Below are 24,102 nucleotides of genomic sequence, written 5' to 3'. Positions count from 1 at the left end.
GCATCCGATTAATCCGGCAATCACAAATTGCCGTGCATCCAATAAGTCATGTGGTTCCGATCGTCACGGCACGAGCTTATCGGGTTAACCCTTATGTGACCACACAAGCATGCCAAATAACCAAGCCCATTTAAATCTTTGCATTTAAGTCAATGCACATACACAAACAATCGTGCCCAAAACTTGGCTCTAGGCCATTTTCATCCTCAAATTTCAGTTCACACAGGGTCACATAAATACATATATTATCCACTAAACTTTGCATCTACATACGGGATGACCAATCGTCAAATGTACATCAATCATGTACTCAACGGTTATTAGGAAATCACCCAATAATAACACAGTAATTACCTAATAATAATAATCTAATAGTTAATTAACAATTAATTATTTAACCAAGCCATATTTAATTAATTCAACTTGATTAATTAATCCAGATTCTAGTTAATATTACCAAAATATTTAGCGAGCTTGATTTCAGATAAATAATTCGATCGCAGACAATTAAATTATCTAACCCATTTAAATATTCCAATTAACAAACAACGATAATAAAACTAATCCTTAAACGCAGTTAACACCCTATTCGGACTTTAGGGGTTAACTTACAAACTAATCGATGTTTGTTGACGACTCGGACGCGTTCGCGACGACCATGACAACGGCAAGGTTCACGGCAACCAACGGAATTCGCACGTCGGGTCCTCGGATTGGCGCGGCGTTACGGGTTCGAGCGTTGGTCCGAGTCGGTTCAAGCTCACCGATCGACCTCGGTTTGGTCCCACGATTACTATTCACGGTTGGGTGGGCGTCGGGCCGGCTGTCTAATAGCCAAATAGCGGCTGGGTGATCTGGATATGGTTTGAGTGGCCTAGAACAACGGAATAGGAGGTGGTGGTGGCGGCTGTGAGTGGACACGGCTCGAGTCCGAAAGGCGTCATTTTGAGGTATGAGCGGTATGGAGGAGGTCACGGGATGCTCGGCTTGTGATGAGGAGGCATGGTGATGAACTGTGGCGCGGCTAAGCAGAGGCGACGACACGGAATAGAGGCGTTGGGGCCGGGCACGGTGGTAGTGGAAGTGATCGTGGATGGAGTACGGCGGCTAGGGGTGAGCATGGTTCTAGGGTAGAATCGAGAACCCGGAACCGGAACCCGTAGGATCCGCTCCGGTTCCGGGTTCCAAGATATGCGGGGTAGGTTCCGGGTTCCAAAAATTGAGGAACTTGTTCCAACGGGTAGGTTCCGGGTTCCACTACCTAGAACCCGGAACTTGAACCCTAGATTCCGAAATAAATTTTTATATTTTTCTTGGTATATATTTTTGCACGATCATACAATGTTCTATGGTATCCGATAATGAGTGTATAATTTGGAGCCAAACAATTTTTTAGGTTTCGGGCTCCAAAAAATGATAAACGTGTTGCGGTGGATTGGTTTCGGGTTCTAAATGTAGCTTGTACAGAACCTAAAATCACTCACTTCTACTTTTTCTTAGATGTTGTAGCGTTCACTCTCATTTTGCTTAACTAAAAATGAAAAAATAAAAAAAAATAAAAGAAATTGATAGGTTCTCGAGTATCCTGGAACCAACCCTAGAACTTGTGACGGGGTAGGTTCTAGGTTCCAAGGTATAACGGGTAGGTTCCGGGTTCCAAAAAATGAGGAACCTGTTCTGACGAGTAGGTTTCGGGTTCCGGGTGGAACCCGTAAGGAACCCGAAACCGCTCATCCCTAACAGTGGCGCAAGCCACGTTAGCTCCCTATCGCGGCCTATAGGGTCGCATGACAGCAAAATCGGAAGTTCGAGGGAGGCGTGACAACATCGAAGTGAGGCGGAGGTGCGGTGGTGTCGTCAGTGGGCGTGAGCAGGAGGGGAAGATCGTGCACGAACCAGAAAATAAAAAAGGAAGAAGAAGGTAGGAGCGGAAGGAAGAAGCTGAAGAGGACAACGTTGGGGGGGTGTGTTCTGTCGCTTCACTAGAAAAAGAGAGAGAGGTGCGAGGGAAAAGGAAGGCACGTGGGCCACAAAAAGGAAACCTGCGGGTGACATGAGCATGCGATGATATCATGAAAAAGGTTAAAGGTAGAGGGGATGAATGGCTGCAAAAGTAGGACTAGGAGAGAGAAAGGAAAGAAGAGGAAAAAAAACAAAACATTCGGTTGTTGTAACTGGTAACCGAATGAGAGAAAAAGAAAGGGTCCACGGTCCTAATAACAAAATAAAATTTTTTATTAACTTAACTAATTTTGTCTTATTCTCATAAATCTTAGGGCAAAAATGAAATTTTATAAATGAGCAACGGTCGGTCATTTGGCTCAATCGACTGAGGATAGAAATGGAAATTTTCACATTTAAAATTCGAACAAGATTAAATTTTACGTGCGACTAGTCTCGATATCACGAGTCAAAGTTTGACGATTCAAACTTGACTTTTTTTATGACAAACGCTCCGGAATAGCCAATCATCGACTATTAAAACCTCAAGATCAAATTTCACTTTACACGCTAGAATCTGAAATTTTCTTACAGTCAACTGAATTTCAAGACATCACATTGCATTTGTGCTGGCCAACATTCAGCTTCGTATAGCATTGCAGGCCTTATTGCTATTCAATAAAATTTTTATTTTAGCCTAAGAGGGATTTTGCGATCACACAAAAATCCCAATGCATTGCGCCATTTCATTTACTTTTGTCTAAGTTCTTGGCTGTTGAGACTTTTTCTCGATTTTCTCTCTTGCAGGCTATTCTCTTCTTTCTACATCTCCCTAATAGTGACACATGTGTGGCTGGAGAAGAGAGAAAGGCAACTCTCTTTTATTAATTCTCTTTCTCTGCTAAAAGAATTCTTATTTTCAGGCAAAACAAAAATAATTTTATTTTAAGAGCAAACATGGTTTGAAGTGAGATTTAACACACTTTAAATCATTTAACTTTTGCAAAGAGGATGCAAATGAAGGATAAATGTGCTTCAACCACAAGTCGATACAAATCTCGGGAAGAAGAAGTTCAAGGTGTTTTAACAAATGTAATGCTACTCACTCTACTCCATCCTAAATCTATGTTTCGCTGCATTGAGGAAATTCAAGCGGTCAAAAACTCCATAGTTCTCCTTTATTGAAGCGTAAGAGACCTATTGAAGGGCAGCGTCTCCATCTAAACTCCACTCCAAATACCCAAATCTCAAGAAAAAAAACCAAGATAAACACATTACTACTTAGACTTAGACACTTGCTTGGATGAAGCAATAACTGCCTCCGTCTTAATGTCGAATTCCTTGTATATTTGACTTGCTGAAGCACTCACACTGAATCTGGCAATTCCAATATTCTTAACTAGCTAATACAACATTAAGGCAACACACTCCTTGTACTCAGGAGATTGCTAGTGAAAAAATTCCTAAGAAACCGAGGGCACGACTTTTACAGCCTTGTCTTCCTTCTTGAGCGAAAGCAACGATAACAAGATGTCAAATGCAAGAAAAGAAAAGAAAAAAAGAAAGAAAGAAAGAGGGACCATTGAGGAAAAAAAACAGAAACAAAATAAAAAAAAGTTTCTTTGATCGAAAAAAAAGTTGACCAAACAAAAACAAGAGGCTACTTTTATAGAGTGGTGTGCCACACATAAGAGATAATATGGTCAAAGTACAAAAAGAGAGAGTGTCTAAGCCAAATGAGCAGTGAAAAAAGCGTGATCCAAAACATTTTCTAGAAACATTACATTTTTTGCTCAAAAATAAGTTTCTTTTCCAACCAAAAAAAATAATAAGTTTCTTTGGTTCGACCCAAAGCAAAAATAAGTTTTTGTGGATTTTTCTCTCGCTTAACCTGACTAAAGCCCGACCCGGGACCATATGAAATCGGGGCAGATATTCCAATGCCCTGATGCCACCAAGGAAGTACTATTTCCACGCCGAGAGTCACTAATTCCACGCCCTCCCATTGATCCACAGAGACCGTGGCGGCGTGGCCAGCCATTCTCATTGCCACTCGCCCAATCCCAAATGACGCTTCTCGTCTTTTATCCTTTCGCAGATTCCATGCAATTTGCTCGCCTCTTCAGTCTTTGCTAATCAGTCGTCACTTCAAGGAAATTTCCAAAGCACCACCGTTTCTGGGTTTCTTGTCCTCCCTCTTGTACTTCGGTTCCTCCAGGAAAAGAAACTTTAATGGCGTCTTTCTCAATCGGCACCACCCCTTCCCACCTCTTCAAGAGGCACGAATTGCTTCCGCCGTCACACATTTCCCTTCTTCGCACCCACCCTTCACTTCCCTCTTCCAAGTCTCTGTTTGGCTCATCTTTGTGTGGCACCAGAGGTTCGAGACTGCTCGGAAGTGGCATTCTTGCTCGAGCTGAAGAGAAAGCCAAAGAGGAGTCGTCGTCGTCGTCGTCATCTTCTTCTTCGGTTGATCAACAGCAAGCTCAACCCAATTCCGAGATGCGGTTTAAGGTTGTTCTCGCCTGCTCTTTTCTTCTGATTATCCGACTTCTTCGGTTCTTCAGAGATGAATAATTTTTTCGAAAGACACCCACCCATGCGTGCCTCAGTTGGTCAGGGAGCACTTGGGATTGTGTGATTAGGCTCAGTGATCTCATATTCGATTCCGCAGCTGAGTATCTGTGATTTAAGTGAGGCATGGCGGTGGATTACCGTGCTAATTTTCCTGAAGAATAGTCGAGATGTGCGCAAGCTGGCCCGGATACCTCGGTAATTAAAAAATTAATTTTTTGAAAAATCTTACCAAAAAAATAAAAAAGCGAAAGATGTTGGGGCTTATGAGGAAGATTTGAGTCACACTCGACGGGGTCTCTGGTTTGTCATAAACGGTTCTAATTGAATGTGGATGCTTACACTAGTTGGTTTGTTCTGTCTCTGGACAGCTCAATGGGACAATGAAGTAGTGCACTCATATGCAATTTGAGTTTTTCTCTTCGTGGCCAATGCAGGATGAGGGGAAAAAAATGCTTTCACTAATTATGTTTCGGCTTTGCAATGTAGAGCAGTGGAAGGACAGAGACGAGTGTTTGTTTCCTTTATCTTGGAGAGAGGCCATAATTGGAGTCTGCTATTGGATCCCAAAGACCACAAGATGATGCATTAATGAGTTAAACGTGAGATAGATATCGTAAGGGATGAGTCTTGAAGAAAGAAGTTCTGGCTGATGATAACTGTACTAATATGAAATTTTTTCCTGTACATAGTAGAGTCTGCTAATGCGCTCACCAAATAGAAGTGACTGCATGCGCTTCTTGTATATTTAAGTTAAAGCATTATTAATCTATTTTTTCCTGTACATAGTAGAGTCTGCTAATGCACTCGCCAAATAGAAGTGACTGCATGCCCTTCTTGTATATTTAAGTTAAAGCATTGTTAATCTTCTTAAGAAACTTTCTTACATGCTATTTAATTATACTATTGTTAACCTGCTACTGTATCATTAGGACCTTACTTCTGGGTCATGTGATCCCCTATGTTCAGTTGATGAAGTAAGCTCACAAGAATTTGAAGCTTCGTATCAACCTGAGACTGATTTGGTAAAAGCTCTAGCAATTTTTGCTGCAGCTGCTACAGGAGCTGTGGCCATTAATCACTCATGGGTTGCTGCTAATCAGGTTGGTTTCACCCGTGCTGTTGCGAATTTCCTCATTGGGGAATTTTGATGTAGTGGATGCCATTATGTAGCACAGACTTTCTTATATATGCAGTGTGAATACTTCATAACGTCGTTCAATTTTGTTGATATCGTGATTCAGGATCTTGCTATGGCGATTTTGTTTGTATTAGGATATGCAGGCATAATCTTTGAAGAATCTCTAGCCTTCAATAAAAGTGGAGTGGGATTATTGATGGCTGTGAGCTTATGGGTTGTGCGAAGTATCGGGGTAAGCTTCACATGAAGTTGTGGTTACTGATGTCTGTACGAGCCAGTTGCTGTAATTGTTATAGGCTCATTCTTCATTGTTTAATCACACTGACACAGATATTCTCTTTACAATTTGGCGCATAATGGGCCAAAATTTATTCGAAGCATGGTGTGGTAGCATGTTTGTTTAAATTTTCTCTTCTCGCTATTCTAGTTGAATCTAATTTGGCATTGTGACGCCTAAATTAAAATGGTAAAGTTACGTTATGTGTTTATCAGTCATGTTAAGCTAGAAGTGATTTCTTTTAAGGGCTGCTTTTGAAATTAGTATACTTCTCCAGCTCATAGATCTTGAAACATCTAATTAAGTATCTGGAGAGGATTTAGCATATGTAGCAAAAGTGTTCCCTGGCAAAGCTTAGGACACACCAAGTGTAGATATAGATTCCGAATTAAGTTTTACCATTTGTATTGCAGAATTTCTGTTGAAAAGTGCTTTTCTCTCTGAGAAAATGCTAATGTATATGGGAGGATGTACTGCTCTAGGAAGGCTGCAGATATCTTCTTCATGGTATTTCTTTCATTTTGTGATACCCAATAGAAAAGTTATGGTCAATGAACAGCACCTAGCTTCAGCTCTGATCAGTTAATTATGTTTCTCCTTGTGTTTTCCTTCCTTCTCTTGGCAAGGAAGCCTGTAAAAAAATTTCTATCTTCCAAGAAGTTGACGAAGAACGGTGTGATTATCAAGCACAAAAGGTCATTAACAATTGGCTATACTGCCTTTATATTTTCTTTTATAGCCATCTAAGTCTAAGTTATTGTTCATGGAACTATTGCATTTTCTTCCTTGACTGTGGAAGATCATAACACGAAGAATACTTAATTAAAGTACCTTTAACTATCCTTCGTTCTCTAGATCAGAGAATGGTGGAGGTTTCTTAACACTTGCTCTTGTATCGTACGTGATTTGCTCTTTCTCAGGTCTCCTGTGAAACTACCTTCAAATACTTAAATGTTAAGTTGAGCTGCGCACTTTCCTTTTATTTGTTGGTAGTAATCATGTTTCACATTCCCTTGACCGAACTTTTGTTTATGATGATTGTTTGTATTTTCTTAACTATATTTAGTTGTGATATTTCGTATTTCTACTTGCCTAGGCTCCATCAACTGATGTAGCTGTCTCAGAGCTGAGACATGCATCAGCTGAAGTCAGTGAGATAGTCTTTTTCTTGCTTGGTGCAATGACCATCGTGGAGATAGTAGATGCTCATCAAGGATTCAAGCTGGTTACCGACAATATAACCTCTCGGAAACCGCGTACTCTTCTCTGGGCGGTAGGTGCATTTCTGCCCTCACAGTGTCTTCAAGAATCCTTTTTAACTGTTTAGTCGGTATTGCGATGGGAACTCCTGTTAATATATAATTGAACCTTCAGTTCAAACCACTTTACCTGGTTCATATTGTCTTCTCAAATACTAAATAGCACTAGGGATGGCAATTCTAAAACATCATGAGTGCACATCATGGATTTGCTATGAGAAAATCCGAACCCCGATCATGACAGGACATGGTTTGATTTGAAACTGACGCAGATTGGCATGTTTTTATCCATTTGATAAAAGTCACGATTACGATGACATGACACAAATTGCCACCCCTAGCATGTATCCCTTACTTTATGTTAGTTAAGCTTCTTTTTCTTTTAAAATAAAGAAAGGAAGGGTTGTAGCAATTCTGGTTTGAAACTATTGAGAAATTCCGTCGTGTGAATGATCACATTAAGCGTTGAAGGTTGCATAAATGGCTATGGTTTGTTTTTAAATTGGAAGTGATGCATATTGTGATTGATTCAGTGCTCCTGTCAGCTTTGCACATCTATTGAGTAATGCCAAGCCCTAATTGGAGCCCATTGAAATACCAAATTAACTAAAGTGAGGTGACTGTGATCTGAATTCCGATAAGCATCCGAACTCCTGAAGGACTTGAAAGAGGGGGTGAACTTGCCATTAACATTGCTTCTGATGGTACAGGTGGAGGAGGACATTTGAAAGTACTGCAATTACAACAAGTAAAATTCATTGAATGGGTCGATCAGCTTGATCAACTCTATGTGGACATAATTAAACATAGCTGGTGAAATTTTGGCCAGTGGAGAAATTAAGCCTGTTTAACATGAGATGCTTTAGTGTTTAGTTCTAACGGAAGACAAGGACATCCGGAGGATAACCATTTGCCTTCTAGATTGAATCGGTAGAACTGGCTTCAGCCCTTTTAGGAAGTAGAAAGGAGGCAAGGCAACTGATATTCACAATAGTTTAGATGACTTCTTTTATCGTTCCCATGGACATTTGAGATACCTCAATGTCTAACTCTGAACAAGTGTGAGACTAATTGAGTATCAAACCCTCTCAATTCATTGTGGTGCTGACCTTTAACTTTTGGATTTTCAGGTTGGTTTTGTGACATTTTTCCTAAGTGCTATCCTGGACAATTTGACATCTACGATTGTCATGGTGTCTTTGTTGCGGAAGCTAGCACCTCCTTCTGAATACCGCAAGTATGTTACAACATTTTCAGATTGTCATGAAGTCCTCATCTTAACATTTGTTGCTTGTTTTGTGGTTGTTGGGTGTTTTGTTTCCTTCAATTGGGTCTTTTTTTAAGTACTTCCTGTCTATTAAGGCTGTGCCCTTTCTGTTTTGATAGGATATTCTGTTCATATGAAGGATTGTCTTGTCTTTATACCATTGTGAAACAGTATGATCATTCTATAATAAGAACGAGCCACAAGTTGCTATTGTAATCATCATAACTTTAGTAGTTAGCCTCCTTTTATTAAGCTTTATATTTTAAGTAGAGATAGCTTATCTGTGTCAAGTATTGAAGTTATAACTATAATAAATGCAACTATCAGACGACATTGACTAGTGATTGAAGGAAGTGAGATGACCACATATCTACCGTTTCAATCTTAGTGATATACGTTCCGACCAAAAAAAAAAAAATCTTAGTGATATATGCTACTGGTTGATTTAGCCATTGCTTTACAATGCATAAAAGAGCAGTTTGCTGGTGCTCCCGGCGGGGGGGTGTGGGGAGTTGGTGTGGGGCACTTGTTTTAATTAAGCACTCTTTGCACTCTTTGATTCTAGCAGTTTCTATTTTTCCAATTTTTGGCTGAACTTTTTCCTTTCCATTCAGTTTTGGTAGGATTTGTTGACAGCACTATGCACCACTTCTCTGATGCTTTGAGCTATCTTCTTGACGTCTGTTTACCATGTTCCACTGTATGTCCGCAGGCTTCTTGGGGCTGTTGTGGTTATAGCCGCAAATGCTGGTGGTTCCTGGACTCCCATAGGTGATGTTACCACCACTATGCTTTGGATTCACGGTCAGATATCCACACTGCAGACAATGAAGGTCATCATTTTTATCTTGTTCTCATACAGGATTTCTTACCCCATGCAGTGCAATAACATAAATTTGCTGCCAGTGATTCAAGTGCATTTCTAAAAACTCTAATGAAATGGGGGAAAGCATACTACAGAAGACAGTTAACCTTGTCTAGTGATTGAATATGCCCTACTTATCTTTAGCTTTATTTAACCATTTATAGTAATACTCTGCTCAAGTTTGCTCATGCTCTGACAACATCAACGAAAGTTGGAATATGAACTGAAAGGCTTGGCATTGGAAATTCAGTTTGCTCGAACAATGACAACATCAACGGTTGTATGAACTGTCTACTGCAGTAGTGTTTCATATTTTTGGTGCCCATTCAAGACTGCAACAGAATATGTTAATTGCAGGATTTGTTCATCCCATCGGCAGTTTCTCTAGCTGTGCCACTGGCTCTTTTGTCCCTTACCAGGTACTCTGCTAGCATGTCCAGCCATATGCCTAATGTTAATTAGCTCCTACTATTTGTTTCTAGAGTTGTGAGGTTGGTTTCTTTTATCCTTAACAGTGAAGTTAACGGGAAGGGACAGGAGTCTGCCGATGTTTTGGCATTTGAACAGGTGGCTCCTCGAGGACAGCTTGTTTTCTCTGTGGGTCTTGGCGCACTAATATTTGTTCCAGTTTTTAAAGCTTTGACCGGTCTGCCTCCTTACATGGGTATGTTGCTCGGACTTGGAGTTCTTTGGATTCTAACAGATGCAATTCATTATGGTGAATCCGAGCGGCAAAGGTTGAAAGTACCACAGGCTTTATCTCGGATCGACACCCAAGGAGCCCTTTTCTTCCTCGGAATTCTGTTATCTGTGAGCAGGTAAGGTGTTAATGAAGCGAGGGCATTCTTTCTACTTACTACTCATCATTTATTCAGAAGATTAATATCATCACCTCTTGTTATTAAGTTGATTATGATAAGACAATTGATGAAGTAATCTGCACGCAAATTCTCACTTGTACACGGACATGCAGAGACATTCTTTGTGTGCGCAGGAACATGAACATAATCAATGTATCTTTGCAAGCCATAATATTCTGTCAAGCTTTCCATTGGAACTCAAGTTACTTACCATATTGTCCACTTGAATCTGCACTAAACGAGTGCCTGATATTTTCCCATTATGACAGCAAAAAAACCACCTCAAGTAGTTGAAATGGGGCTCGTGAAGTACACTTACCTCATTGATCAGTAAGAAGCCAGCCAAATCCTAGAAACATGGTGTTGTCCCCAGTTGACATGGGAATTGAACATATGCCTTGGGTCTAATCCTTACAGACACTTGCGCTCCTTAAACCACTAAGCCAATCAGTTCTTTTTGGGATTGGGGTTTTACAACTTCCTTCTTTTTCCCACATCTCAAATGCGATTTCATATGGATCATCTGACGAGTACTATCTTTGCTTCTCCTGCCAACAGTAGCATAACAAGCCGGTGTAGGTCTTGTTTACTGTTTGCGCAACTCAATTAGTCTTTTTAATTTAAGTTATGATGGTGAGCAAACGTGCATAGTGGTTGAAAATTGCTAGACCATTTTGATCATGTACTGCTTTCATGAGATCTTACAGAGAACTCGAGATAAACATTTGGTGAGTTTTGCAAAGAGAAACTATCAAAAGTGCTCCATCTATTTAGTGAGAATATATAATGGATGAAGTCCATTGAGTTTTCGATCCTATTCTTCCTACAAGGAAAAGAAATTCTAAAAAACTGTTTTTTTTATATTTTTTTATTTTCCACCCTTGATTCCTTTGCATGCCCATATCCCAATAACCTCAAGTCTTTATTGCTGAGAGTCATGAGAATCTTATATGCTACATGTTGACTTGCGTATTTTAAACTCCCAGTTATGGATGGTTTCTGACATTTACCTGTCTGTAGCCTGGAGGCAGCAGGAATTCTTAGGGAGTTGGCGAATTACCTTGATGCACATATACCTAATGTCGAACTGATTGCTGGGTCAATTGGGGTGGTTTCTGCAATTATTGACAACGTTCCGCTGGTTGCTGCAACAATGGGGATGTATGATCTGATCTCATTCCCGCAGGATTCAGAGTTTTGGCAGCTGGTTGCCTTTTGCGCTGGCACTGGTGGGTCCATGCTAGTTATTGGCTCGGCAGCTGGTGTGGCATTTATGGGGATGGAAAAGGTGGACTTCTTTTGGTACTTGCGAAAGGTACTCTGCACTACTTGAGTTTCTCCAAGTCCTATTGTTTTGTTCTTTTGGTTGGTTAGGTTTACTTAAGGTTTTGAACTTTGAACCAGTTTTCACTTAATATCGGCAAAGGCTACTGCGAAATCTAGTATAGTGCCTCTGTAAGTGGATGTGTTGAAATGATTTGGTTCCCGGGCTCGGTTGTGATTCACCGACCACCTGCATGCTTATGTGACTAACATGCTTAAGACAAGTTAAGGGTGTGGCGAGGTAAAGAAAAAGCTAATGTGCTAAATTCCCAAATTTACAGTTTTCAGAACTGTCAAGTTCAATTTCGATACTACTGAAGATTGGGTCGTTTTCGTTTTTTCTTAGTGAGAAAATTCAAATATGGTCAATGTTTTTCTTGTGGGAACAGGTGAGCGGCTTTGCCTTTGCGGGCTATGCTGCTGGGATTGCTGCCTATTTAGCCATTCATAATCTCAACATCTCTCTTCCAACAACTCTGGCTCATGTCCCGTTTCTTTCTGGCTCATGAAAACTATTTCCCGAGCATGGAGTTAGTATTTCGGAGATGGAACAGAGGCCGTCTCTTCCAAGACAATGGTTACTTGCTCTGCTGTTGATCTACTATGGAGCTCGAGCGGCATGTACCATACCAAATGGAGATTGGATTCTCTGAGAACGTAGGCTACGTCAGAAAGAGCTTATCGCGGCTGGCGGTGCAAAAGGTTTTCTTGTTTTTTTTGTTTCTGCTCTCTTTTACTGTGTAATGATGGCTGATAAAAGCAATAAGGTTCGGCATGCTAAAAGTTACCGGATGAAAAAGACTGATTGTACTTCAGTAAAACATACCGAAGCAGAAATTCCAGGAGTTATCATGTATATGGAGTCAAACGTTGTACACCTAACACATCAGGACAGTACGGACTTAAACCAGACTCCAGGGATTCTTTGGATTTTACTGTTCATTCAACGTATTGTGTCTGAAAGTGATTTGTCTTTTTGTATTCTGATATTCTTCTATTCCTAAATCAAAATGAGACGAATCCTGAAGACCATGAAAGCTACTAACATATAAGGACTTAATGGGAGAAAATAACGACCGCGAGAGAGGGAGGAGAAACATGTTGAATCCTGGATTGAGGCAAATTCTTTACCTTTTATAACTTGTATGAACTTATTGACAAAGAGCAGTTGATTCAGGCAAACAGCAACTTAATAAAGGACAGAATCTTCGTCGCAACGCTTGATGATTGTTCCCCTCTCTACCTTAATATTATTACAAAACGCCAAAGTCTCAGCCAAAATCGCAGAGCAAGATGTGCAAACCATGCTCAGCGGCTAAGAATGACGAAAGAGTATGAACGTAGCACTATAACTCATAACCCACATTACAACTTGAGGAAAACAAATTCCTCAACCGCAGGAATGTCCCCAATCTTATTCAGTGTCTCCTTGCTGGGTTGGTCATCAACTCCAATTGCCATCACGGCTTGCTTTCGCGGTGCAATCCTGCCAACGCTCATGAAGCTGACATTGACATTCTCTTCTCCCAAAATGCTTCCCACTCTGCCAATCATTCCTGGCTGATCAACTTGCCTGCACAATATGATGCTTCCCTCCAAGCTCACATCTACTTCAAAACATCCCACCTTTGTGAGATGTGGAATCCCATCCTTCACCCGCCCCTCAACCGTGATCTCCCCAGAATCTGATATGGCACTGGCAAATCTTGATTCCACATTTGCAATCTGAACCTGGATATACTCAAGAGGACTCTCTGGTGAACCATCTAAGATGACCCGCTCCTCTGTTATTCTCAGTCCTCTCTGCTTAGCAGTGAAATCTGCATTGACCAAGTTCACAAAGACATTGGATATGGGTTCAATTATACCCTTAGTAATCATAGCACGGAGTAGTCTAGTGTCGAGATCATCAGGTGCTCTTGCAGAAGCGTACGTCACTTTTATTGTTTTTACGCCACTCCCACCGCCAACTAATTGAACGGCCAATCTCCCCAGCTTCTCAGCAAGTACAACAAAGGGCTTCAGCTCTGTAAGAACCTGGGGCCAAAAAGGAAATATATAAAGAAAGTCAAAATTTATGTTACTCAAGCATATCTTGAACCTGGTCCTGCCTTCTGGATCTTAAACAAAGCACCCTCAGGGATCAAAATCATCCACAGTTATTTGTCTATCACACCACAATATTGACCCACTCATGATTGAATCCCTAGTAGCTACCCTATGTGTGATCTACAGGAATTGACCAGGGAGCAGCATATCTTACGGTCTTCAAAAACTCACTTCCCCCGTTCATCCTGTCCAGAGAGGAAGCTGGATTTGGGCCAAAGCCGAACATCAACAAAATCACACAATTGCACACGCATCGGACAATTCGAATCGATCACCTCAGAACAAATGTTTGCCAAGAAAGATCAAATTTTAGTGAGCACTGATAATCATTCTCCTCCACATTAATCATCAAGTAAGTAGGGGCAGCATATCTTACGGTCTTCAAAAACTCACTTCCTCTGTTCATCATGTAGAGAGAGAGGAAGGCCAAAGACAAACATCAACGAAATTAAACAATTGTACACATATTGCACATTTCCAATCAATCACTTCAGAACAAATCTTTGCCAAGAAAGATCAAACTTCTAGTGAGCACTGGTAATCATTTTCCTCCACATTACATATCAAGCAAGTTCAATCACAACAATTATGCATCAGAGCCCAAGCCATGATAATGATAAGTCAAATACTGAGAGCAAATATTGAATGTTGAGAGGAAACAGACTGGAGGATAAAAAGTAGAAAGCAGACTCAGAGAGATGCCAAGCAGCCAAGTTGTAGAAGTTCTTGATACCTCAGCAGGAACCATTGGCGCATTAACTGCAGTAGCAGCCAACTCTCCTTTTAGAGCTCCAATAACAGCTTCAGCAATTTCAATAGCCACTCCTTCCTGGCATGTTAAGTGACCATTTTATGCATTCTAATTACGCAGAGAAAGTTATAGTCAGCTAAGTAGCAACTGTTCCCAAACCTGTGCTTCCATGGTACTGGCTCCAAGGTGTGGGGTCACCGTGACTCTCTCGTGTTGTACCAACTTGCTGTCCTTTGCTGGTGGCTCCTCTGTGAAGACATCAAGCGCCGCCTGCAACAAGGCAAGTATGTAATTCACCTCCCAAGGCAACAAGAAGCAAAATCAACATTTCAGATAGAAGATAGCAATACCTGAGCAACAATTCCAGCATCCAATGCTCTCACAAGAGCTTCTTCATCAATCACTCCTCCACGAGCAACATTGACAATTCGAACTCCTTTCTTCATTTTTGCAAAGGTGTCATCATTGAGAACCTTTGATGTAGCAGGTGTCAGGGGCATGTGTAAAGAAATGAAATCTGCAGTTGCTATGGCTTCATCAAAGCCCACAAGATCCACCCCTACTGCGCGTGCTCGATCTGCAGGGGCATAAGGGTCATGTGCAATCACATGCATACCAAGACCTTTGGCACGACGTGCGACTTCTGATCCAACCTTTCCAAAACCCATGACGGCAAGCGTTTTCCCAACAAGGGAGACACCCACATATTTGTTTCTCTGCCACTTTCCTGCATCAAGCAAAATAAACATTTGGCAAAGACCAATATTGATATAGCCTTAAGAAAATGTTGGCAATTCGTCTGGTCCCCTGTAAACTTAAGCATTGATGTAAATAAGAAGGCAAAATCCAAATGACCTGAATAGCTGAAAATTGTATACACAAGGCATGTGCCAACAAATTTGGTCAACACAATGGATACTATACATTACTCCACCAAGCAGCCAATCCACATCTCTGCTTAAGGTAGTCCTGGATTTGACTCACCAGCTTCGAGAATTGCTTTCATTCAATCCAGGTCAGTCCAACAGTAATTTCACCCAGGGAAAGCAATTTAGGCAATGGGGTACAAAATTATAGAGAGGTTTCTGCGTACATGACCAGATAAGACAAGTGACGCCCATGATCTTCAGTGGTACCTTTGGCTGTTCAGTATTTGTCTATTGAAACAAATTAAACAAACTAACAATTGAAAACCCAAAACTCAAATGAATTATCGCTATACAATTCCTTTTCTCTTGAAACCTTCATAAACCCAGCACATGGCAAAAAATCTTAGCTATACTGAACCCACGAGTTTTTATAATGCTAGATTCCTTAAATTCCCTTCCCAAATTGTACAAGCTTCTTCCAAAGCAATATGGAGCTTTTCCACTTCACCTATTACTCAGGAACTAATTCTCTTAGATTCACCTTTAAAGATCATATTATTAGACCTTTAAAGCCCAAAGAACACTGGTAGCTTGCTTTTCTGAAATTGGCATACAAAAAGCAAACCCAATCTGCACCCAAGATTCTTTTTTTACGTGAAAATAGGAAAAAGGGCGCACTTTTATATGGTTCTCGACCATTTCTAATCAATTGGTAGTTGAAGCCGATTCCAGATTCCGTCCAAACTTCTCGCCACACCCCACCCACGGAACACAGATCCAGCCAAAGTTAAACCATCATGTGCTCGACGGAATGCGTCACAGGACTATCAAACGACACTGATACTAAGGAAACGCGGAACCAGCAAACCAACAAGGAACAACACACTTACCAGCCTTAACGGACGCATCAGCCTGCGCGACGTTCCTCGCCATACTGGCCAAGAGCGCGATCGCGTGCTCAGCGGCCGCGACGGTGTTGGCAGTCGGCGCGTTCACGACCAAGCACCCGTGCTCCGTCGCCGCGGACAGATCCACATTATCGATCCCGACGCCGGCCCGTCCCACCACCTTCAGCCTGCCGCCGGAGGACTCGAAAACCTCCCGGTTCACCTTGGTCCCGCTCCGGACGATCAGCGAGTCGCAGAGGGAGATCTTGGTGCAGAGCTCCTCGGGGGAGAGGTTGTAGGAGCAGTCGACGTTGGCGAAGCCCTTGAGGAGGGCCAGCCCCGCCTCGCCCAGCTTCTCGGCGACGAGGACGGTGGGCTTGGCGTCGAGGGAGGAGCGGACGACAGCGACGAGAGGGGCACCATGGTGGCGGCCGCGGGGGAGGAGGGGGACGGAGAAGGAGGGGTGGAGGGGGAGCTTGGAGGAGAGGGAGAGCTGGGTCGGCTTGTTTAGGGAAGGGGACGCCGCGGCGGCGCGGAGAGAACCGGTGGCCATTGGCGGCTGTGGCGGCGGCGGCGGCGGCGGGAGGAGGTAAGTAAGTGTTGGGGATGCAAAGTACAAAACGAGGAGAGAGAAAGTGCAATGGTTCGTGGGGTTTTCGATTTGATTGATGTTTTGTTGGTGGTGGGTTTGGTGAGAGAGAGAGAGAGAGAGATTGCCTCCTTAAAAATGTTTAATCATTAATTATTTACTAATTAATATTAAATTACAACATAGAATATGCTCGAATTTCAAAGAAGGAAACGTTGGGATATAAAAAGACTAAAAAGGTCCCAAGTAGCATTTAGAGATCTCAATGCTAAAAGGTGCAAGCAAGTAGATTAGTTTGGAAAAAGCAAATTACTTGGTGATTTATATTTTAATCCTAGATGAAGAAATTCTACCAAATATTTCCTATACGCCGTACCAAAAGGATGAAATAAAGATACAGAATGGCCGGAATTAATTAAAAGCTAAATTACAAAAAAAAAACCCCGTAAACTCGTTTTACACAAGGATTATTTGAATGGAACTTAGCTAGACGTTCATGAGATAATCTAATCTGTGGACTTCGTTTTCTTTTTCACGAAAAATAAATGATTTGAAAAGTATATTTTAAAAAAAAATTGCCCGATTATTCTTTGTAGCGATGTAATCGATTATTATTAAAAAGAGATTTTTTAAATCATTCATTTTTGAAAAAAAAAAATTGTACCCTCAATTTTAAATTTGATTTATATCTAACTAATTATCTAATCGACAAAATTTGCAATCACAAATGACCAATTCTCTCTTGGAAAGACGCGCGCTGAATTGTTCATGTAGTTTTTACACCTTGGACATAGCCGGATGGGCACGTCACTATGTCGTCATTTTAGCCACAAGAGGCTGCCAAATATTAATTTGACTAGGAAGCAAAAAATAAGATTCCACAACAGATTGTGGAATGCCTGCTTGCAACCATAGTGAATGTTGACATTTTTGTCTGTGCTGGCCGGTTCTCAGTTGGCTATCTAAACGTCACTTTTTAACCTAATGATCATAAGATGGCTACTTCCAAACGGGCGAGTCGGATCGGGCCTCGCTTTGTTGCCTAAATCTGCTCGTCCAAGATAGGGAACACTTTCGTCCAAAAAAATAAACATGGGAAACACGGATCATGAAAACTGAGCTTAGATAGATAGCTTGACGAGACGTATTGTGATGTTATTACATGACACTTCCCTTGCGCATCCATTGGCACTCGACCACAATCCCGTCATCATTTAGATATCCCACGCGAATCTTAATAGAAATTATATATCTTGCTTCGGCATATGAGTGATCCGTTGGAAAAAAATGTTAGATAACACAAAAAATAACAACCATAGAATATGTTGGAAAAGACAAGAAAAGCAAGAATAGTTGTTTAAGACGTGTAAGCATTGTCCTTAAGGATAATTTCGCTCCTTGAAATACGAACCTCAGTGTCATATGCTTCTAGTGGCTGTCCTTCCAATATGCAACACACCTTCTTCTATACTCTACATTGAATATTAAAAGGAAAAGGAACAACGTTATGTGTATGATCCAATGACAACAGAATGAAAGATGTGTAGAGAAATGAAAATTTCTCTTTCTCAATCCAAAAGCCAATAATTGTGGCTTGAAGTCTAATTTATATGTAAAAAAAAAAAAAAACATCGAGCGGTTAAGAAATCATCATAAATCAATTGGTCACTATTAAAGAAAATAACCGTTGAAGGTGTTATGAAGATAAAATCAAACGTTATGAAGCCGTTAAATGGCAGTTGCAAAATCATTAGAAAACCTTTATATGACCATTGGAAAGCCGTTATAAGGCCGTTGTAAAATCATTACATATTAATAACAGACAAAACACATTACAAATTGATGACGATAAAAGCATCCTTACAATAACAATAGCTTTTAATATTCCAAAACTTACTAAAATATCCAACATGATCAACACGTGATTTTCTTTTTGTCGTGATTGGTCTCATGTGTACCGTAAGGAAGTGATAAGAAAATGAACATCCAAAAATCCCGGGATCGATACGGTTGGTCGGGATGTTGGAGAAATTATAGAGCGGAAACTATTCACGAGCTATTCTTGATTAGGCTACCCCGCACAAGGCAAAGTCAATCTTGCAGGAGTGTTGAATGCCACACTCGAAGATCGGTAATAGGGTTTTGCAAATATAATGATCTTTATGCGATTGCGAGAGTAATAACATATTATGGGTCACAAATTATTGAAGGTGTGAACTCCGTTGTAATTTTACTTTATCTATTATTTATTTTTTTTTAATCTAGAACAGGTTATTAATCTCAAAATAATTCAAAGGCAGTCATATAATCATTTCTCATTTGAAAAAAAAAATATAATTGATAACACTGTACATTTTTAAGTGCTTGTAAGGATACACAGATGATGGTTGCTTTGAGTGTTGTCGATTGTATACTCCCTTGTGTGACAAGCCTCTCTCCATTATTATCAAGGTAAAGAAGCCATGATGATAAAAGTACTCGCCGTCTAAAATATGTCTGTCCTTAAGGTCTACTCAGCCATTTTATCGTAAAGTTTCTAATCAAGGCTCTATTTATTTTGCGAAAAATAAACAAGTTGTAAGCTTTTTCCCGAAAACGATCGTTTGTATTGATTGAATTATTTAGTCAATGAAAAATTCTTTCAATATTGATAACCATTTATGTCTAAATTTATTTATTTATTTTTTTGTCGTTTTAATTCTATTTCACTTCTAGAACGCTTAAAACTGCATCTTGTGATCGCAAAGGCATCGGACGACGCTCCTCGAGTCGCGTAATGGCCATTGTTCTGAATTTTTTTTTTTTAATCTTGTCTTATCTCTAACTCTACTTTCTGACTTTTGCATTGCCTCTTTTTATAAAGCGCAAGAATCGAACTTTACACATATAATATTAAACGTCTTTACTTTTTAATTCTTTATCAACATGCCCGGCCCCGCATACCTATTGACTTGTCACTGTCCATTGTCCGGTTTCACGTACGAAAACCTAGAAACCGAAGGTCGTGTTAAGATAAGATCTTCCTTTTTTATGTCTAGTGTAAGATCTCGGCATCCTGGAATTGTTCCACTTGGGTGGGCCCCAGAGACGATCTGATTTGCTTTGTTAAGCAACAGGCGGAGAAAACATTGAATAGTCCAGCCCCATCACGTTCGCCTGGTCGGGTCTCGGACAGCCCAATGGTTGATTCGGGACCTCTCTCTTCTCCGTTGCTCCACTCTCTCTTCGGTTATTTATTTATTTATTTATTGGAAAAATGACACAACTAAGCTTTAAAATTTGATCCGATGTGTAATGTAATTTATGAATTTTTAATTTATTAAATAAGAATCCTAGATTTTGGATACATTTTCAATTTAATTCCCGATTATATGCAAATATTAATGTTGTTCCCGAACTTAAATTAATGAAATGATAATGTTGAATATTTTCATATAGTTCGGGGACTATATTGAATATGTATTGAAAGTTCAATGATCACATTGAACAAATTAAATTTTTAGGAATCATATTAAACAAATTAAAAGTTTATGAATCACATTATATATTGGGCCAAAGTTGATGACTCTTTGTGACATTATCCCTTGTCTTCTTCTTCTTTATGGGCCACACCATGAATGGAGTTGTCCAACTTTAACGCAGAATCCAATTCCGGCTGTGACCAGCGAGATCTAGATCCCGGCGGCCAATAAATAAGAAGCCGCCACGAGTAACCACTGCTAGATGAAAAAACCCAAAAAAAAAAAAAAACGAACTATATTTGAGCCCACATCAACCTCTTCCTCAAGCCCACCAACCCAGTTGTGGCCACAACGGCCACCGATAACTACCTTCCCTTTGCCTTCGTTGCACTACCTCCATGCAGGGGTGTCAAAAAACACCCACGCTAAAAGGGTCGGCCCGGCCCCACCCGAAAATTCACTTAATTTTCGGGCCTTTTCAAGCCGGGTTTAGTACTTGTGCCGGGTCGAGCCAGGCCGGCCCGCCGCTTGATTTTTTTTAACACTAATGTTTTCTTTTTAATTTATTTTTTTTATTTTTATATTCTTTCATTTGATGGGTTTGTTAATTGATTTTGATTCCAAAAAAGAAGAAAAAAAAAAAGAATCAAGCCAAGATTCTGCACAACCCGACCCGACCCGGCCCACCACGGGGTCGACCGGGTCGAGCTCGGTACTATTTTGTTTCGGGCCGGCTCAAGCTTGGCCGAGACCCGACCCGACCCGATCCGGCCCGGCCCGTTGATACTCCTACCTCCATGTACCATCTCTCCTCCCTGTGACCCTATGGCTAGGAGGGAGCCTACCAAATCTCTGGCATTCAAAGGAGAGGATGAACTTAGTGAGAGCATCTCCGTCACTGTGGCTGGCTAAGCGAGCGTGGTGTGGGTGGTTGTACCTCAATAAGAAATAGGCATTGCAAAGAAGTAAGGATAAATTTAGATTGTATAAAAATATTTAATATTATCTCTAAATTTAAATTAATGAAAAGACAATATTTTTTTTTTTTGAAAAGACAATATTAAACAAGTACATATAATCCATAAATTAAATTAAAAATGTACTAAAAATTTTAAAAATTAAATTAAATAAATTAAAAATTCAAGGACAATAGGGTTAAAATTTATGAACTACATTAAATAAATTTAAAGTTGTTATTGAGGTCAAAATTTAAAATCATTGTCACAAGACCTCAGCATCACTAGAATTCTTCCACCCAGGTGGGCCCCAGAATTCGGTGAGAGGAAGAATATCTAATTTGCTTTCTTAAGCAAAAGGCCAGCTCATGCTTCATGGTTCCCCCTTTTTTTTTTTTTTTTTTTTTTTTTTCAGACTGTCAAAGAGATGAGTTGTTCCTGCAAAAAATGAGAACTAATCTTGTAAATTTTAAAAAAAATTGAGAACTGCTCGGAGTCGTTTACGCTCAATCGCGTGGCAAATCATACGCAAGCCGTGTGCCTAATCCACACATTTAGAATCCCCTCCTCCGATCCAACCCGACCCGGCCCGCTCCGAAGGGACGGGATGACGAAACATTATCATTAGTCTCTCACACCACAACACGCAACTACGAAATCAATGTCCTCGAGTCTCGCGCGACGAATCAAAGTCCTTGAATGAAAGGTAAAAAAGGACGGGAAGGCGGGGCTACGGTGCGAAATGCTGGAGGTATGCGTCGGCCAGCATGTGGCCGAGGCGGACTTGGGCATGAGTGGTGAGGTGAAGGTGGTCGTCATTGAGCGGCAGCCCCATCGCGTCGACGCACACGACGTTCGGGAGCTCGATCTCGAGCTGTGCCCGTCTCACCCTGTCCATGTACCTCTCGTTCCCCGACGCGATCGCAACCTGCACAGCATCCGGTTTCGGGCGCTAGTCATTAGATATGCCCGATTAAAAGAACGTGTATTGGCATTCATATTTAATTTCTTAGAAGTTTCTCTGCACGAATTGACTTGGAATCAGGCAAAACCCTCTAGGCAAATTCAGATTCACATGCCCAATTAAGCACAGTATTCATTTACAAATGGCTGAAGTTTTCCCTTTTATGGTGAAGATTAAGCCCCCTTGGATGACTTCGTGAGAAAATATGGGCAGAAGACAAATTACATGTTTATACATACGTAATCTCTAAATTTTTAATTTATTTAATTTGATCCCTAAACTATAATTCAATTATGCAATATTATCTTTGAAATTTTAATTTATCTAATGTGATATCTGAAGTTTTGATACATATTCAATTTAGCCTTTAAATCATATAAAAATCTTCAATTTTATCTTCAAACTTGAATTATTGGCAGGACGAAGTTGAAAAATTTCATATAATTCACGAATTAAATTGAATATATATATCAAAAGTGCAGCGATCATATTACTAATTGAGAAAAAGTTTAGAGATCGCATTAATCAAATTAAAAATTATAGACCATGTTAAAAAGTTCAGGCAATTATCCATGAGAAAAAAAAAATCACGAAAGGGGAGCAGTGCTCTGTTCAACAATGGCGATTGAAAGCTCAGTGGAGTGGAGGGGACAAGACAGACTGAACGAACCTGGATGACGGGAAGGGAGGGCAGGCCGAGATCGCCGCGCACGTTCTTGATGAGCGCCTCCATGTTCCCCCGGTACGCCTCCGCGTCGTGCTCCGCCGCCGTGTCGCTCTCGCCCTGGTACCACAGCAGCGCCTTGATCTCCCCGCCGTCCTTCACGCTCTCCCTCGCCCTCCTCACCATGCTCTCGTACAGGTGCCCCCCGCGCGCCCACTTCCGGATCGCCGTACTCCCCACCGCGCACGGCACCAGCCCCACCCGCCCCACGCGCCCCGCCCCGCCGCCGCGCTCCCTCAGCGCGTTCGCGAAGGCCATCCCCGGGCCCACGCCGCGGGTCTTCCCGGTGGGGATGTCGCGGTGGAGGGGCTCCCGGGCCTCCTCCCACAGGAGGGCGGCGCTGAGGCGGAGGACGGAGGGGTCGGGGCGGGACTCCGGGGGGACGACCCCGTCCCAGCCGTGGCCGCGGGTGAAGCCGCCGTGGCCGACCATGTTGCTCTGGCCGGAGAGGATGAAGATGTGCTCGGCGGGTGGGGGCGGCGATGGGGGTTGCGCCGGAGCGGAAGCAGCGGTGGCCATGGGAAGGGGATTTGTTGGGGATTTGGACTTTGGAGGACCTGATTGAGATTCGGCTAACAAAAATGGAAGGAGGAAGGAAGTCTTTATTTTTATTTATTTATTTATTTTTTATCCAAAAAATAGGGAAGCTTCTTTATTTGTCGCGTGGGCCGTACGCGCTCATCAGACTGTCCGGTCTGACCTTCTTCGTTCGGAGGAAGCTTCCCGTGAAAGACAGGTCAGACATTGAAGAAAGGGGCGAAAAATTTGCCACTTCACTAAAAAAAGAATCTTTTGTGTCTCATTTTCCTTTTTATTTTAATTCAGTAAGGACCGGCCAAACTTTTGGAAATGTACAAAGATCGGCACGTGGGATTATTATTGACGCTTGAATTTTGACGTCTCGTTTATCCATTCATCACATAAAAATTATGGACCGACCCCCGGTCCCTAGCAAGGATATGTAATTAAAATTTCCATAAAGTCAGCATTTAGATGTTAGTATTCATTTATATCTTGCATTTAATCGGACCGGCGGTGGAAATTGACCCGAATTAACATGTAGATAGATTAGAACCCATTAGGAAAATTTGGCTGGCATAGAGGGCATGTGTGCCGAAAATTAGAGAGCCCACGGGGCCTTTTTGGAGCTTAATTCAGCCTGCTCGAGTTAATTAATTAAAAAAAGGGCCTTTAATTAATGTTCAATTAAATATTAAAAGATCTAATTAATAGGGGTGAGCATGGTTTCGGGGTAGAACCGAGAACCCGAAACCGGAACTTGTAG

At 41.3% G+C, this 24,102-nt stretch overlaps 3 protein-coding genes across 5 annotated transcripts; 1 reads left to right on the top strand and 2 right to left on the bottom strand.

The window, feature by feature from the left end:
• The first annotated feature begins 3,989 nt into the window (after positions 1-3,989).
• LOC115750632 (sodium/proton antiporter 1) lies at positions 3,990-12,534 on the top strand. Of its 3 annotated transcripts, none has more exons than XM_030688124.2 (10): positions 3,990-4,455; positions 5,448-5,618; positions 5,760-5,888; positions 7,030-7,206; positions 8,323-8,429; positions 9,172-9,292; positions 9,682-9,743; positions 9,840-10,142; positions 11,205-11,499; positions 11,897-12,534. In XM_030688124.2, exons 1-10 carry the CDS (start codon positions 4,174-4,176, stop codon positions 12,014-12,016), a joined length of 1,767 nt encoding a protein of 588 aa, XP_030543984.1. In that variant the 5' UTR covers positions 3,990-4,173; the 3' UTR covers positions 12,017-12,534. The 3 variants fall into 3 exon arrangements, with proteins under 3 accessions (XP_030543984.1, XP_048134506.1, XP_048134507.1); XM_048278549.1 differs by having other exon boundaries at positions 4,330-4,455; positions 5,485-5,618; XM_048278550.1 differs by lacking the exon at positions 3,990-4,455 and adding an exon at positions 4,464-4,494 and having other exon boundaries at positions 5,515-5,618.
• Positions 12,535-12,658: 124 nt separating this feature from the next.
• Positions 12,659-16,777, bottom strand: LOC115750631 (D-3-phosphoglycerate dehydrogenase 1, chloroplastic-like). The gene is made up of 5 exons (XM_030688123.2): positions 16,127-16,777; positions 14,718-15,094; positions 14,527-14,637; positions 14,350-14,445; positions 12,659-13,544 (listed from the first exon to the last, which is right to left on the bottom strand). The coding sequence occupies exons 1-5, from the start codon at positions 16,674-16,676 to the stop codon at positions 12,873-12,875; spliced, it is 1,806 nt and encodes a 601-aa protein (XP_030543983.1). The 5' UTR covers positions 16,677-16,777; the 3' UTR covers positions 12,659-12,872.
• A 4,866-nt stretch (positions 16,778-21,643) lies between these two features.
• Positions 21,644-23,410, bottom strand: LOC115750633 (probable carbohydrate esterase At4g34215). The gene is made up of 2 exons (XM_048278945.1): positions 22,764-23,410; positions 21,644-22,057 (listed from the first exon to the last, which is right to left on the bottom strand). Exons 1-2 carry the CDS (start codon positions 23,334-23,336, stop codon positions 21,860-21,862), a joined length of 771 nt encoding a protein of 256 aa, XP_048134902.1. The 5' UTR covers positions 23,337-23,410; the 3' UTR covers positions 21,644-21,859.
• Between the last annotated feature and the right edge of the window lie 692 nt (positions 23,411-24,102).

The sequence above is a fragment of the Rhodamnia argentea genome, chromosome 5 (genome assembly GCF_020921035.1).
Source record: "Rhodamnia argentea isolate NSW1041297 chromosome 5, ASM2092103v1, whole genome shotgun sequence".
Lineage (NCBI taxonomy): Eukaryota > Viridiplantae > Streptophyta > Magnoliopsida > Myrtales > Myrtaceae > Rhodamnia > Rhodamnia argentea.
Note: the sequence above shows the minus strand (reverse complement) of the source record. Positions and strands in the feature narration are given on the sequence as shown.